The following is a 15,804-nucleotide window of genomic DNA, read 5'->3' on the forward strand; positions in this document are numbered from 1 at the left end:
TGACACCTGATAAAAGATCATAAGTTCATTCAGAACTTCAAAAAGCTATGAATCACTTATATGAAATTGTCAATACTTGAAAACAGTGTCTGTTCCAAGGTTAATTTATAGATTTTGATTAAAACATGCTGGTTTTGTCCAGAAAAAAATTGCATTTAAAATGTCAATAATTGCTAGTTTGTTTTGGAAGCTTTGAAAGAGTTTACAACTGGGAAACATGGTTTAAATGCGACATAAAAGCAATGTAAATAAGTTTTCTGTTACATTTACAGCCTGAATATTGATTTTTACATATTTCATGTAAAAAACATAAAGTTTATGTTAAGTGAAAAATTGCTTTATGAAATTATTTGCTTAAAAAGCGCGATGCTAAAAGGAACAAAAGAATATTTACCAGAATATTAAGACCAGCCCTCTCTGCTTCATTCATAACACCCCCTTTGGGATTATCTTACCAGAGTGTACGTTGTAGAAGGGGCAGGAAGAATTCTTCAAAGAAAGAGCAGAAAAGGCCATAGTAAAGCCTGGGCGTGTATGTGCATGTGTGGGAGGGTGAGGGGTAGTGCAGACCTTCCCTAGTAACCAGGACAAGGCATACTCCAACCGCAAGGCGGTGATGCCACTTGTGGGCCCTCAGATTGGAGAGGCTGCAGATGAGTGACAGGGCGGTGCGTGGCGCCCGGGCAGGACGGAAGCGGGGGCGGCGGTGCGCGGGGAGGGGGGATCCTGTTGACCGTCGGCTGGCCAGCGGGGCCAGGGAGGGGGGCGAGCGGCGGTGACGCGCGGCCGTCACGTGACCCCGAGCTGCAGAGGGACGCAGCCTCGGGTGCAGTCGTCACTCGCGTCTGACTACCAGCTCCCCGCTGTCCTGCGCACGGCGGGCTGGCATCGGGCCCGGGGAAAGCAGAGCAGGTGAGGGCCCCGGCGGCCAGGGCGGTAGCCGCTAGCGGATCCAGTGGATCCAGCGACGGATGGATGCTGGGTTTGGGGTGAGGTCTGTACTGGCTCAAGTTCAAGGAGCCTCCCTTTGCCTATGATTTTCCCGGAATCCCCTGCCCCCTCCCCTTCTCTTCCTCCCCCCCCCCCCCCCCACTTCTCTGCTGGGAAGCCATGGGCTTTGACGAGCAGCTTGGAGGGAGTGCCAGAGGGAAATCCGGATCGAGATGCACATCCTCTCTCAGTCCAATCACTGACCCCACATGTCCGCTGGCTTCCTGCTTGTTTCAGTGCAAGAGACGTGCCACGGTGGCATTTCCAGAGAAAATGGTGGGCCTGAGTGAGTGTCCAGCGGGCTTGGTAGGGATGGTATCACGACTGAGAGGAGGCCTGAGTGCTGGCCAGCTCTCAGTGCCTTTTCTCTCTCTCCAGTGTGTCGGACAATAATAATTCAAGCTGGCACTGTTTGAAGCTGAGGCCAGGGAAGAAGGACAGAACACTGCATGGGCTCTCGGAAGGTTAGTGAAAGCATGGGCTCTGGTGTGTGAACCTTTCAAGTTCTATGTGAATTTTCTTGTCGGGAACTTAGGCGCTATCATTGCTTGATTAGGGTGTGAAGTAGGGTTAACTAGGAAACTTTGCCTCAACTGTATTTACTTACCATGCTTAGGACTTTTTACCTGAAATTGTAGGCTGAAGAGCAAGCCTTTTTTTTGTAGGCTGACAGCAAGCTTTTCTATTGATGGTTTTATGTGTACTTTAGATAACACTGATGACTTTTTGGGGGAAGCCTTAGCATTCTATAGAGGCAGCTTACAAATAATTTGGCCCTTGTCTCTCCTTGTTCTTTTGCCTGCCTCCTTTTCTACCTTGCTCATTTCAGTGCTGGAGAAGGCCTAGGTTTTGTGTATCAGAAAATGGGTCTCTGAGTCTAGAAAGGCAGATGCTAGGACCCATCTCTTAGATTTGGGATATCACAAGCACCCAATATTCACCTTCTCCTTTTCTGTATTCCTAGGTCTTCCCATAGGCCCACAGTAGGATTGTTTGTTACTGGAAGCAGTGGAAAAAGGAGGAGACTGGCTTGGGATCGTGGAGACTGGTGTGTACTTGGGCAGTGCCTGAGGATGGCAACAGAGGGTGGGCCTAGAGGGTGGCTGAGACTTGACAGGATATCATTGCAGGACACTTCTGTCTCATACTTCGTTGAATTTCTGTAGTGCTGCCACACCTTCTGCCGAGAGTGGTGCAAGGGATTCTAACAGTCCTTACTGGAGTAAGCATGAGCCAGAGTGTGACTGAGAGAAGACTTTGACCTGAGAGACCATGTGATGAGACACACTAGGAAGCTGGTCCCAGATTCTGAAAAGGCAGGTCATGGGGTCACTGGTCAGTGTGCTTGTCTGTTCTAGAAAAGGCCTGGTCTCCCTTACCTCCTTTTTGTTTTATGTCTATAGAGCTACCTGCATATCTGCTGTAGTGCATGAGATCACTGGAAGCAAAGAAACGAAAAGGACAGTGCCTCTGATCGGGATAGATTGGTAAGAGTGTGGGCGCCTACCTGGGTAGACCTCTGCAGTGGTTTGATGGAGACCAGTGTATATGTAGCAAGGGCCAGTGTCCAGTTTGGAGGATCTTTAATCTCTTCTTTTCTTAGTCACTTTCTCCCCATGTCTGCCACTTATGTCCCACTCTTACCTTCATTCTGATCCAAGGAAAAGAGTGTGATAACACCTGGGGGGATTCAGGTCAACTGAGGGAAAACTAATTATATGTCTGTCCCGTCAAGAATGAAATGTCCACTCCCTTCTGTCCCTCCATCTGTCTGTCTGTCTCTAGGTCCAAAGATCTCATGCGTTTATGTATCAACTTTAGACTATATCATCAAGCAAAAGAAGGAAAGAGAAGGGAACTGCCTTGGATCATTAAAGGTTGGTATGAGGGTGGGAACCTGTGGGAATGGTGGCCAGAATAGGTCTAAGTCCAGTAAAAATCAAGATCTGGGGACTTCTCTCTCTCTTTCCCATTCTTCACCAGCCTTCCCACCTTCCTTCTCACTGTTTATCTGGTGTGTGGTATTGTGTATGGAACTACCAAGGGGGAAAATTGTTGGGCATTGGGGAAGGTGGGGCTAGGATGAAATTTGAGGGGAAAATTTACTTATCATACTCTTCTACCAAGCACATAATTTCTGCCCTTTCCCATCCCTTTGTGTATCTATCTGTGTGATGCAATAGATTTAGAAGAGAAATTTTAGTCCCTTTCCTTCCTCCACTTCTAGGTCTACCTCCAGTGGCAGCTGTAGTGGCCTTTGAGTGGCTGAAGACCAGCACCCTCACAGGCCTACACCCAGACCTACTATCCTCTTTCCCCAGTCCGAGTGAGCTCCCCTATCCCCCATACCTTGGTGTCTTCTGCAGGGGTGATTCCATGGGCCGCATTCAGGAAGTGGGCTGGGTGACTGCAGGACTGGTGATCTGGGCTGGCACCTGCTACTACATTTACAGATTATCAAAGGGAAGAGCCCAGAGTGTGAGGAGACTTGACAAAAATGGGTCCAAAGTCAAGATGGAAACTGTGTTTGGGGTACAGAACCAGACCATGGCCAAGTGTGAAGCCATGGCTGGGAGAGAGATTGAGACTAGACCCAAGGACAAGATGGAAGCAGAAACCGGAACTGAAGGTGGATCTGGGACTGGAGTAGAGACCAAAGTCACTGTTTTATCTAGCCCCAATGTCAACACTCAGGCCAAAGCAGTGACTGGGGCAGAGGCAGAGACGCAATGTGAGGCTAACTTGGTGGCTGGAACACTGGTTATGACAGAGGCAGAGACTCTGACTGAAGCCAAGGAGAAATCCAGGGAAGTGGCTGTGAAAGAGGCAGTGACACAAACTGATACTGAGGCTAGGAGAGTAGTCAAGAAAGAGGCAGTGACTCAAACAAAGGCTAAAGCTTTGGCACTGGCTGCCAAGGCAGAGGCCAAGGAAGAAGCAATAACCCAGACCAAGGCTGAATTTTGTACACTGGCTGAAACAGGGACAGAGACTAACAAAGTTACAGTGACACAGAATGAGGCCTCAACAATGACCAGGGCATTGGCCAAGATGGGAACCATGAGCAAGACTGGAATTGTGGCTGAGATCAAGGCCATAGCCCTAGAAGAGACTGTGAGTGTGGCTAAGACTTGGTCTGAGGCCAAACCTGGTGCCCAAGCTGATGCCGGGGAAAATGTTAGTGGTATATCCAGGGAAGTAGCTCAAGTGGACATGAAGTCTTGTTCACAGTTTCAGACTATGACCAAGATGTGGGTTGATGACACTCCTGATGCTGGGATTGAAGACAATGGAAATCTCAAAACCATATCTGGGGGTGGGCCTGGGGCAGACACAAGGGCTTCTGTTCAGTCTCAAATTGTTGCCAAGGCCCAGGCTGAGGTCTTGCTTGAGGCAAGGATTGGTGCTGGGAGTAATACTAATGGTGCTTGTAAGGCAGAGGCAAGGGCAGATATAAGATCTTGTACAGAACCTCAGACTGTGTCCAAGAAACTCACTGAGGTGGTGATTGAGCCTAAGGCTGATTGTAGGGGAAATAGCGGTGTCTTATCTAAAGCAATGACTGGAGAAGACATGAAGGCTACTGCTGAGCCTCAGACTGCAGCCAGTGCTCTGGTTAAGGCTGTGTCTGATGTCAAGGCTAAGGGTAAATGTAATTCAAATGCAATGGCTAAAGCAGAGGCCAGGGCCAACTTGAAGACTAGTTCCCAGGTTGAGCCCTCGCCTGATGCCAAGCATAAGAACAGAGGTAATTCTGATACCATGGTTAAGGCAGAGGTTGGGCCAGACATGTTATCCTGTACACAGCCTCAATGTGTGACTAGTGTCAACACCATGTCTAAGGAAGGAACTCAGCCTACAACTCAGAACCAGTGTGAAGCCTTATCTAGTACTAGAGCTAAGGGTAAGGGCAAAGCCAAAACCAAAACTAAAACCAAAACCAAATGTAAGGCAGGGGTTGAGACAGATGTAAAAATCTGTGCACAGCCACAGGCTGGGACCAAGACCCAAGCTGAGGCCTCATCTGATTCCAAGGTTGATGGTAAGGGGGATTCTAATGTCATTTCTAGAACAGATACCAAGGCAGACCAGCGTTCATGTGGTCAGTCCCAGTCTGTGGCCAGTCTCCAGGGTGAAGCCTTGCTTGGTGCTAAGAACAGAATCAGGGAAAATTCCAATGCTGTGCCTAAGGCAGAGACCAAGGAAGGTGTACTAGGCTTGCCCCAGCCTCAGTCAATGACCAATTCCCAGGTAGAACCCTTGCCTGGTTCTAAGAATAAGATCAGGGGAAATTCCAGTGCTGTATCTAAGGCAGGGAGTGGGGCAGATACTGCAGATTCTGCTCAGCTCCAGGTTGTGTCCACTTCCCAGGGTGAGGCCTCACTTGGTACTGGGAATAAGGTCAAGGGCAATCCCAATGCTGTGCCTAAGGCAGAGGCTGGGGCAAGTTCAGTAGGCTCTGCTCAACCACAGGCTATCAGCAGTTCTCAGAGTGATGCTTTGCTTGGTGCCAGAAGTAAGGTCAATGGAACTCCCAATGCTGTACCTAAGGCAGAGGCTGGGAAAAGTACTGGAAGCTCTGCTCAGCCTCCAGTTATGGCCAGTTCCCAGGGTGAGACCTTGCTTGGTGCCAAGAGTAAGGTCAAGAGCAGTCTCAAAGCTATGTCTAAGCCAGAGGCTGGGGCAGGGACAACAGGCTCTGTCCAGTCCCAGGCTGTAACTGGTGCCCAAAGTGAGGCTTTGTCTGGTGCCAAGAATAAGAATAAGGGCAATTCCAATGCTGTGCCTAAGGCTGAGGCTGGGGCAGGTACAATTGGTTCTGCTTCCCCCCAGGTTGTACTTAATTCCCAGGGTGAAACCTTGCATGGTACTAGGAGTAAGGTCAAGAGCAATCACAATACTGTGTCTGACACAGGGGCTGGGCCAGACACAGTGGGTTCTGCTCAGTCTCAGGCTGTGGGTAGTTCCCAGAATGAGGCCTTGCCTACTTCCAAGAATAAAGTCAGGGGCAATCGCAATTCTGCACCTAAGGCAGGGGCTAGGCCAGATATAGTAGGCTCTGCCCAGCCTCAGTCTACAACTAGTTCCCAGGGTAAGGCTTTGCCTGGTGCCAAGAATAAGATTAAAGACAATCCTAATACTGTGCCTAAGGCAGAGGCTGGAAAAAATGCTGGAAGCTCTGCTCAGTCTCAAGTTATGGCCAGTTCCCAGGGCGAGGCCTTGCTTGGTGCTAGGAGTAAGGTCAAGAGCAATCCTAATGCTGTGTCTAAGCCAGAGACTGGAGCAGGGACAACAGGCTCTGTCCAGTCCCAGGCTATGACCAGTGCCCAAAGTGAGGCCTTGTCTGGTGCCAAGAATAAGAATAAGGGCAATTCCAATGCTGTGCCTAAGGCTGAGGCTGGGGCAGGCACTACAGACTTTACCCAGCTGCATGCTGTGGTCAGTTCCAAGAGTGAAACCTTGCTTGGTGCCAGGAGTAAGGTCAGGAACAATCCCAATTCTGTGCCTAAGGCAGAGGCTGGGGCAAGTACAGCAGGTTCTGCCCAGACCCAGGCTGTGGCTGCTTCTCAGGGTGAGTCCTTGCTTGGTGCCAGGAATAAGGTCAGGGGTAACTCCAGTGCTACACTTAAAGCAGGATCCAGGGCAGGCACAAGGGGTTCTGCTCAGTTCCAGACTATGGCCACTTCCCAGGATGAGGCCATGCCTGGGGCAAGAGACAAGGCTAAACTTAATTCTGAGGCAGAAGTCACAGCAGCTAGTGAGGTTTCTGCAGGGCTTGCAGGGGAGACCATACCCACTTCTGAGAGTGAGGGTGGCACTGGTGCTCAGGCTTGCAGAAAGACTCAGCCAAGTGTTCATGACTACTATTGGAATGGGATCGGTGTTGAGGACTGGATTGCTGCTGAGCGTTGGATCAAATTTAGGTTTCAGGCCATGGATGGAGACTGGGAAAACAGTGTGTCCTGGGCTGATGAGAATGAAGCCAATATTGGGTCCTGGAGTACGGCTAATGATAAAGCTGATATAATTAGATCCTGGGCTGTGGCATGTGATGAAGCTAGTGTCAAGTCCTGGGCTGGAGCTAGAGCTGAAAATGAAGTCAATATTGGGTCCTGGACAGGAGCTGGGGAACAGGCTAGTGGAGGGCTCTGGGTTGCAAGTCAGGCTAGTGAGGGGTGGGCTGGGGTTGAGAACCAGGCCAGTGGGGGGACTTGGGTTGTTTCTGGGAACCAGGCCATCGCAGGGTCCTGGGCTGTGGGTCAGGCCACTGAAGCATCTTGGGCAGGGTGCCAGGCCACTGGGGTGTCCTGGGCTGGTGAAGTGGCTATTGGAGGATCCTGGACAGGGGTTGAGAACCAAGCCAGTGGAGCGGCTTGGGCTGGAGCTAGCACTGGTAATATGGTGAGTGTTGGCTACTGGACTGGAGCTGTGGATCAGGCTAGTGGAGGGACCTGGATTGCACCTGGTAATCAGTCTGTTGGTGGGTCCAAGGCTGTATTTGAGGATCAGGTCAATGAGAAGGGGTCCTGGGCTGTGGTTGGTGGCCAGGCCAGTACAGGAACCAGATTGGGGCCTGTAGACCAGACCAGTGGTGTGTCCTGGCCTGACACTGGGAGTCAGGCTGGTGGAGGTTCCTGGGCTGAGACTAGTGAGCAGTCTGGTGGTGAGGCTAATCATAGATTTGAGAATCAGGCTGGTGAAGAAAGGTCTTGGTCTGGGCCTGATGGCCAGGCTGCCGGAGTGTCTAAGTCGGGACCCGAGAACCAGTCCAGTGGAAAGTCCTGGGCAGACTCTGGAGATCAAATCAATGGAGGATTCTTGGTTGGAGCAGTAAACCAGACTGATGGAGGGTCCCAGGCTGGGACTGAGGATTTGGCTGCTAGTGGGACACAGCCTGTTTTTGATGCTCAGGCCAATGGAGGTTCCTGGGCTGAGGCTAGCGATCAGGTTAGTGTAGAATCTAGGCTGGGTCCCAATCCAGCAGACCAAGCTACTGGAAATTCCTGGGCTGCCACTGGGGACCAGGGCACTGGATGGTTCTGTGCTTATACTGGGAGTCAGACCAATGGAGGAGGGCCTTGGGGTGAGGCTGCAGGCCAGAATGTGGAAAGACCTAGGCTGGTGCCCACAACTCAGTCTAGTGGTGGGTCCTGGGTTGGTATTGGGAGTCAGGTCATTGGAGGATCCTGGACTGGGAATCAGGCTGGTGGTTGTTCCAAATCTGAATTTGGGGATCAGGCTATTGCTGTAGGGTATTGGCCTGGGACTGGAAACCAGGCTGGTGGGAGCTCCAGGCCAGAGCCCAAGGATCAGTCCAGTGGAGGAGAGCCCTGGGGTGCAGCTGGTGGCCAGGTCATTGGAACATCTAGGTCAGGACCTACAGAGCAGTCTAATGGTACATTCTGGGTTGGTGCTGGAGCTCAGGTCAGTGGAACATCCTGGGCAGGGGCTGGAGGACAGGCCAGTGGAGAATCCTGGGCTGAATCTAGGCCCGGGAATGAGACCAGTGCAGTGTCTAGCCTAGGACCTGAGGACCAGGCCAGTGGAGGCTCCTGGGATAGATCTCAGGACCAGACCAGTGGAAAGTTCTTGGTCAGTGCTGAGGTGGAAGCCAATGAAGGATTCTGGTTTGGGCCTGGGAGTGAGGCTCTTATAGGAACTTGGTGCTGGACAGGGGAAGGAGCTATTATTGTGCCTAGGTCTGATATTAAGGGTGGGCCCAGTACTGAATGTAGATCAGAAGAAGAAGCCATTACCAGTTCAAGATTTGACACTGAAAATAAGGCAAGTCTTGGATCTTGGATCAGCTCCGAGGAGGCAACTTACATTGGTTCCTGTGTGGAGGCTGAGGCTGGGGCTGAGGCTAAGGATGTGTCTACAGCAGGGACTGTGGCTGAAGTTGCATCTGTGACGGTGGCTGCTGCTATGACTGCAGCTGTGTCTGCAACTCCATCTGAGGCTTCAGCTGAGGTTGGGGTTGAGGCTTTGGCTATTTGTGGGGCTGAAGCTGTGGCTGTGGCTCCAGCTGCCGTTGTGGCTATGGCTGCAGCTCCAGCTGTGGTTGCAGCTCCGGTTCTGGCTATAGCTCCAGTTTCAGTTATGCCTGTGTCCTCGGCTGTGGCTGAGGCTCCAGTTGTAGCTGCCACTGTGGCCATGGCTGAGGCTCCGGCTGTGGCTGTGGTTCCAGTTGTGACTGCAGCTCCGGCTGTAGCTGTGGCTCCGGCTGTGGCTGAGACTCTGTCTGGGACTGCAGCTGAGATTGATACTGAGGCTGTGGCTGCAGCTGGGGCTGGGGCTGAAGCTGAGATAGTGGCTGGGGTTGGACCTGTTGTTACAGATTCATCTAGGGCTGAGGCTGTGGCTGGGGTTGAGGTTCTGGCTGGGGCTGCAGATGTGGCTCAGGTAGGGGATGCAGCTGTGGCTGTGACTGTGGTTACAACTGGAACTGCAGCTGGGGCTCCGGCTAGAGTTGTAGATGAAGCTCCAGCTGAGACTGCAGCTAGTGATCTAGTTGGGGCTGCAGCTGGGGCTCCAGCTAGGGTTGTAGATGAAGATCCAGCTGGGACTGCAGTTGGTGATCCAGTTGGGGTTCCAGCTAGGGTTGCAAATGAAGCTCCAGCAGAGACTGCAGCTGGGGCTCCAGCTATTGTTGTAGATGAAGATCCCGCTGGGACTGCAGCTGGAGCTCAGACTAAGGCTGTAGCTGAGGCTCCAGCTGGAGCTTTGGCTGGGTGTCCAGCTGAAGCTGCAGCTGAGGCTGAAGCTGGAGCTCGGGCTGGGGCTACAGCTGAGGTTCTGGCTGAGGCTGCAGCTGTGGGTTCGGCTAGGGCTCTGGCTGGGCCTGCAGCTGAGGCTCCAGCTGGGGCTACTGCTGCTGGGACTGCTTCTGGAGCTCGACCTAAGTTTGAAGCTGAAGCTCCAGCTGGGGTTGCTGCCGGGACTGCTGCTGGAGCTGCAGCTGGAGCTCGGCCCAAGGTTGCATCTGAGGCTCTGGCTGGGGCTGCTGCTGGGACTGCAGCTGGAGCTCGGCCCAAGGTTGCAGCTGATGCTCTGGCTGGGGCTGCTGCTGGAGCTCGGCCCAAAGTTGCAGCTGAGGCTCGGGCTGGGACTGTAGCTGGGGCTGGGACTGGGGCTGTAGTTCGCAGTAAGGCTGTAGCCGGGGCTCAGGCTCGGGCTTGGGCTTGGGTTGCAGCTGAGACTCCATCTGGGGCTGCAGCCAGGGCTCAGGCAGGGGTTGTACCTAGGTTTGAAGCTGGGGCTATGGTTGGAGCTGTGGCTGGAGCAGAGGCCAGGAAGTCATCGTGGTCTTGGAATAGAGATAATCTTAGGGATGAGGAAGAGATTGTCACAGGGTCCTGGACTTGGGCTAGGAATGTAGATGAAGATGAGTTGAGTCTGAGTGGATCTTCTAGCCCTGATATTGAGGAGATCAGTTTAAGATCTTTGTTTTGGGCTGAGCCTGAAAACAGTAATGAGTGTAGATCCAAGAAAGAAAAAAATGTCGATTTTGAGTCTGCAATTCAGGATAAGGCCATTAACAATAAATTTGAGGTTGCTGATGGTGTTGATATAAGGTCTTGGTTCTGTACTGGTAATGAAAATGGAAGTGACGACAAATCCACAAGTAAAGACAAAGCTAAAATGTTAGCCAAGTCAAAAGGCTTGTTTCCATCCATGGTTCCTGGTGCAGGAATGGGGTCATGGGATGGAGCTGTGATCTGGTCAGAAATGAAATTTTCAAGATATGAGCCTGGCTTCTTCACTGGAAATGAGTTCAGAAAACAGAACAAGACTGGAGAAAAAAATCGGCCCTGGTCCTGCCGCTGTAAATTTGAAGCTAATATGGATCCACGAGACCTTGAAAAACTTATTTGCATGATCGAGATGACCGAAGACCCTTCTGTTCATGAGATAGCTAATAATGCTCTGTATAACAGTGCTGATTATCCTTATTCCCATGAAGTTGTTCGTAATGTTGGTGGAATTTCAGTTATTGAAGGTTTGCTTAGTAATCCCTACCCCAGTGTTAGGCAGAAGGCTTTAAATGCACTGAATAATATCTCAGTGGCTGCTGAAAACCATAGGAAAGTTAAAACATACTTAAACCAAGTATGTGAAGACACAGTCACTTATCCTTTGAACTCAAATGTGCAACTGGCTGGTCTAAGATTGATAAGGCACCTAACCATTACTAGTGAATATCAGCATATGGTTACAAACTATATTTCAGAATTTCTTCGTTTGTTAACTGTGGGAAGTGGAGAAACTAAAGACCATGTCTTGGGAATGCTCGTGAATTTCTCTAAAAATCCATCTATGACAAAAGATTTGCTCATTGCTAATGCACCAACAGCACTGATTAACATTTTTAGCAAGAAGGAGAAAAAAGAAAATATTCTTAATGCTCTTTTACTCTTTGAAAATATAAATTATCATTTTAAAAGAAGGTCAAAAGCATTTACTCAAGACAAATTCAGTAAAAATTCCCTTTACTTCCTATTCCAACGGCCTAAAGCCTGTGCCAAGAAACTTCGACTTTTAGCAGCGGAATGCAGTGACCCTGAGGTAAAAGAAAGAGTTGAGATATTAATAAGTAAACTCTGATTGGCTATGTATGCTCAAACTTGAATATTTTGGTTTTACAACCGGAAATGATGCACATTGTAAACTGCATTATAATTTTGAATCTGATGTTACCTATGATGGTCTACGCCTAGACCATTTTATGAACACCAAATGAATGAAAACTTGTACTAAAAATACATGTGATGATTTTTTATCTTGTTTGGATTAAGATATTTTAAGTATGCTTCATGAGCAGAACTGAACTGAGTCTTTATAACTAAGGTAATCTTTGGTCCTTTGTGTGGACTTATGTTTATACATTTGAGATTTTATTTTTCTGTCATCAATAAAGTTGTGTGTTTTAAGCAGCAGAAAAACAGACATTGTCCTTGTCCTTGAGTTTGTGCTCTGTTTGGAAAGGCCAGCTGTATGGCAACAAGAAGACGGTAGGGGAGCTGGGAACCTCCCGTCATGGCCACATGCTTCCCGTCGGGACTCAGAAGTGGCGAAAACTGTCACACCCAGCAGAGCCAGGGCAGGTTGTGTGGGGGAGGGGGCACTCAGGCAAGCTGGACTTGAAGGACAAGGCACCAAAGGGTCAGAATGGGGCACAGGAAGGCATTCAGGGAGGGAGGATTGGGAAGAAAGGTGTAACAGTGGGAATCCTACTCCAGGGAGTAGGTGGGGCTGCCTGGCCTGCAGAGGGTGGGAGGGGAGTGGTGGGAGACAGAGTCGGTCAGCTGGGTGAATTCCATCCGTGGAACACCCCTGATTGCTAAGCTGGGATGTCTGGACAGTGTTTGTACACCTCTGGAAGACATCAAGGCCTTTTGTGACCAGGGAACTAACAGGGTGAATGGGAAATGAACAGGTTGTATTGTGTGCAGCATGGGCCAGAGCTGGGGGGCGGGCAGAGACATTCCACCCCATCTGACTAAAGATCAGGAAGCCAGCTGGAAACTTCCACTGTCATCCAAACATGGCATGATAAAGGCGTAATCTTCACTGGAGGATGTGGGCAAAGGAAGGAGAGGCCAGCTTGTGAGACCCTGAGAACAACTGTTGCTGGAACCTCTTGTGGGGACACACAGAAAGGGCCAATTTGATTTTAGGGTCCTGGGGGCATTTGACAGGAAAACAAATTGCTTCTTGCTCAACTCTGGGGGTCTTTGAGAATGAATAAACAGTTATCATTTTGTAATAATAGGCAAGTACAGCTGAAGGCAAACGACTTTTAGTGCTTGAATCAGATTCTTTTATAAGGTTGATGGGTGTGAGATCTTTATGGAACCATCTAGAGTGCTGTTGGGATCCACACAGGGGAAAACTCATGTGTGTGCTACCCCTCAGTGTTGGTGAGTGTGTGGGAGAGGAGCACATGACCTGCTGATGGAAGACGTTGGCAGAAGGTCCATTGGCATACACGTTTCAGAAGCCTTCAAGATGTACACATCCTTTGATCCAGGCATCCCATCTGCAGAAATTTATCCTGAGGAGATGTCCAAATCACTGGCTTGTACAAAGCTTTGCATCTTCAAATAGTTTTGAAGGGTGAATGTGAGCAACAAGTGTCTCCAAATAAGCAATTTAAGCAGTTAAAGATATGGCTACACACTGAAATATTCAACTATTTAAAACGTTGATGGATTTCTTCATTTAATTTACTAAATGTTTGAAGAGAAAAGTAGTTTGTAAAAGTACATGCCTCACTTTTAGAGAAAAGGCAAATAGAGATATATTTATAAATATATATGCATACATATGATGTATATGTTCTCAGTGTATGTTCTTAGAGTGTTAAATTCTTGTGAGTGTTGGACTGATGGGTAATTTTATATTGTTTTCTTATTCATCTGTATTTTTTATATCTGTACAGTAACTAAATATTTTTTGTGTAACTTACCAAAAATAAGAAGATGGAGTTTTAGCTAGGCAGATCTGTCAATAGTATCTGTGATACAAATTATAAATGTATATAGCAAAGTGTAAGTGGAGGCTTACACATTTGTATTTAAATATTTGGAATGTATAACTTAGAACTTTAATATTTAAATATAGCTGTGAAGTATAAATACTAACATACGGAAACTTCAAATCTTATCAGCTATTTTAAAGTTAAAAGTTTTCTCAATTCTAGTATTTGACGGCTACTAGCTCTCTTGTTAGAAAAAAGGTATCATGTTGTTGATCCTGCCATCTGCTGCTCTGATCTCCCTTCAACATTAATCAGCTTATTACCTTGGTTGCTAGGAGTGTTGCTAGTACACGTATTCAGCTGTCAGCTGTAGAAAGGCACCTCCCTCAAGGTCACATCCTTTTGCTAGGGGTACTTCACATCCAATGATTGATGGCTATGTCTGTTTTTGCTCCACATTAGAGCAGCTTAACTTCTCCCTCTGTCCAATCCTGCTTCCTTCTTTTCCCTTCTGCAGGTGTTGATCCCAAGAGCAATGCCTAATAAAAGCCCTTCCTGCTGAACTCTGCGTGTATCTGAGTCTGCTCCCTTGGAAGCCAATCTGGAACAGTTGGTATATAAGAAGTGGTTCACGAAAACAATGTGATGACATTTTGGAGATGGATCATCTGCTGATGAGCTGGCAGTGACGACCCCATCATTGGTGGTAGGTGGAATAGATAGATCTCTAAAACAAGGTAGCAGAGGAATTATTAGAGCTGTCATGGTGAACTGGGATGGAATAGTGGCAGAAGGAATGCCTTAACTGGTTTCACATGTTAAGTCTTTGAAAATTAGTTGGGAAATATAAATATAAGGAAAGCTAAAAAAGTGAATTGCTACTGCTAAGCCTGATTGATCTCTGGGAAAAATAACGAAAGGTTGAATTAAAACAATCAACAATGAAAACTTGCATTATAGACAAGGAGGTTCTCCTCCTTTCTAGTTAAGAGGGCAAAGAATTCTAAGGATTAGGCCCAGGACTTATTGAAAGTAGCAAATATAGTTGAGATTCCAACCAAGAGAAGTCTTCTATTACAAGATTGGCACCCTGGTTGGGAAGGAATGGGACCCTGACTCAGAAGATGGGAATCTCTTGATTGGTGTTCCTAAAAAATCTTGATCCCCAGTTTCCTCTGAACTCCTTCAGCAGATGGAAGATGTCTCTGTCTCTCCCGCTCTGTTTCATGGAAACATGTATTATGAAAAAAATGTGTGAAATTTTCCACCAAAATAAAGTTATTTTAAAGTTATATTCAACGTATTTAAAAATACATATTTATTTGAATGACAGCTATGGACACACACACACACACACAGAGATATCTTCCATCTATTGATTCACTGTGTAAATGCCCATGACAGCCTGGGATGAGCCAGACAAAAGACAGGATCTGATTTTAATCAAGGTCTCCCACATGGGTGATAGGGACCCAGGCGCTAAAACCACTGTCTGCTGCCTCTCAGAGTATGCATTTGCAGGAACATGGAATGAAAACCAGAGCTGGGTCTCAAATGAGTCTCTTCTATATGAGATGTGAAAATTGTAAGTGATGGGTTATGACATGCCAAATTTCTGTCTCTTCATGAACTTTCTGAAGTACTGTCATTTTTGTAAGTCCATAAAACCCTCCGGAAAGAATATTCTGCAGGAGTACTGAAAGTACAAACCCACTTACAAAGTTATGGTGAGAGGAGTGCCAGCATCCCCAAGAAGTTCAGTAGTGGCGCTCCCCTGCAGGACAGGGCTGAGGGTAGGAGAGGATGTTCTGGAAGGAAGATTAACAATAGAGATTGTCATGATTCCAAAACATCAGAGGCAGGAGAGCTTCACTTAGGTGACAAAAATCAGGTGTATGCAAATACTGTGATGCAATGCAAGTTGGAGTGGTAGGCAGGGAGTCACTATGGAGAGGATTAACAAAACACATTCTCCCTGGTGGGTAGATAAAAGATGCAACCTTGTCTAGATCCAATCCCAGGGTGAACATTTTCAATAATTCTATGTTATTTGTGTTGTATGTTGTAGGTTGTTTTTAAAGGCAATCTGGATCAGATTAAGGAAGCTACAATTTTTTGTGTTCAATGTATTTTATATCTGGATGATGGTTATTTAATACTTTTATTTGTATTTATTTTTATGATACGTTTTTATAAGTATCAGGATTCCACCATCCAATCTCCCAATTTCCATAGTCCCCCCCCATATTACTGCAGGAGTCTAGTGCTTTAGCAACAGTCACAAGTTCATCATTTTGCCATGTAAGTGTATCATAATTATATAGGTATAGAAA

At 48.0% G+C, this 15,804-nt stretch overlaps 1 protein-coding gene across 3 annotated transcripts; it reads left to right on the top strand.

Moving 5' to 3' along the window:
* The first annotated feature begins 773 nt into the window (after window positions 1-773).
* Window positions 774-12,191, top strand: ARMCX4 (armadillo repeat containing X-linked 4). 3 transcript variants are annotated; one of them, XM_058658432.1, is made up of 7 exons: window positions 774-912; window positions 1,369-1,454; window positions 1,955-2,038; window positions 2,394-2,477; window positions 2,776-2,867; window positions 3,218-6,983; window positions 7,023-12,191. In XM_058658432.1, the coding sequence occupies exons 5-7, from the start codon at window positions 2,789-2,791 to the stop codon at window positions 11,593-11,595; spliced, it is 8,418 nt and encodes a 2,805-aa protein (XP_058514415.1). In that variant the 5' UTR covers window positions 774-912; window positions 1,369-1,454; window positions 1,955-2,038; window positions 2,394-2,477; window positions 2,776-2,788; the 3' UTR covers window positions 11,596-12,191. The 3 variants fall into 3 exon arrangements, with proteins under 3 accessions (XP_058514415.1, XP_058514416.1, XP_058514417.1); XM_058658433.1 differs by having other exon boundaries at window positions 2,812-2,867; XM_058658434.1 differs by lacking the exon at window positions 2,776-2,867.
* Window positions 12,192-15,804: the final 3,613 nt, after the last annotated feature.

The sequence above is a fragment of the Ochotona princeps genome, chromosome X, assembly GCF_030435755.1.
Source record: "Ochotona princeps isolate mOchPri1 chromosome X, mOchPri1.hap1, whole genome shotgun sequence".
Lineage (NCBI taxonomy): Eukaryota > Metazoa > Chordata > Mammalia > Lagomorpha > Ochotonidae > Ochotona > Ochotona princeps.

What these genes read in the sequence shown, in the direction of transcription:
- ARMCX4 (XM_058658432.1), top strand. Translation starts at nt 2,789, where the DNA reads ATGCGTTTATGTATCAACTTTAGACTATATCATCAAGCAAAAGAAGGA. An exon ending in ACTGCCTTGGATCATTAAAG is followed by an intron (nt 2,868 to 3,217) that starts GTTGGTATGAGG and finishes CTCCACTTCTAG; the next exon opens with GTCTACCTCCAGTGGCAGCT. An exon ending in GAGAATGAAGCCAATATTGG is followed by an intron (nt 6,984 to 7,022) that starts GTCCTGGAGTAC and finishes TGATATAATTAG; the next exon opens with ATCCTGGGCTGTGGCATGTG.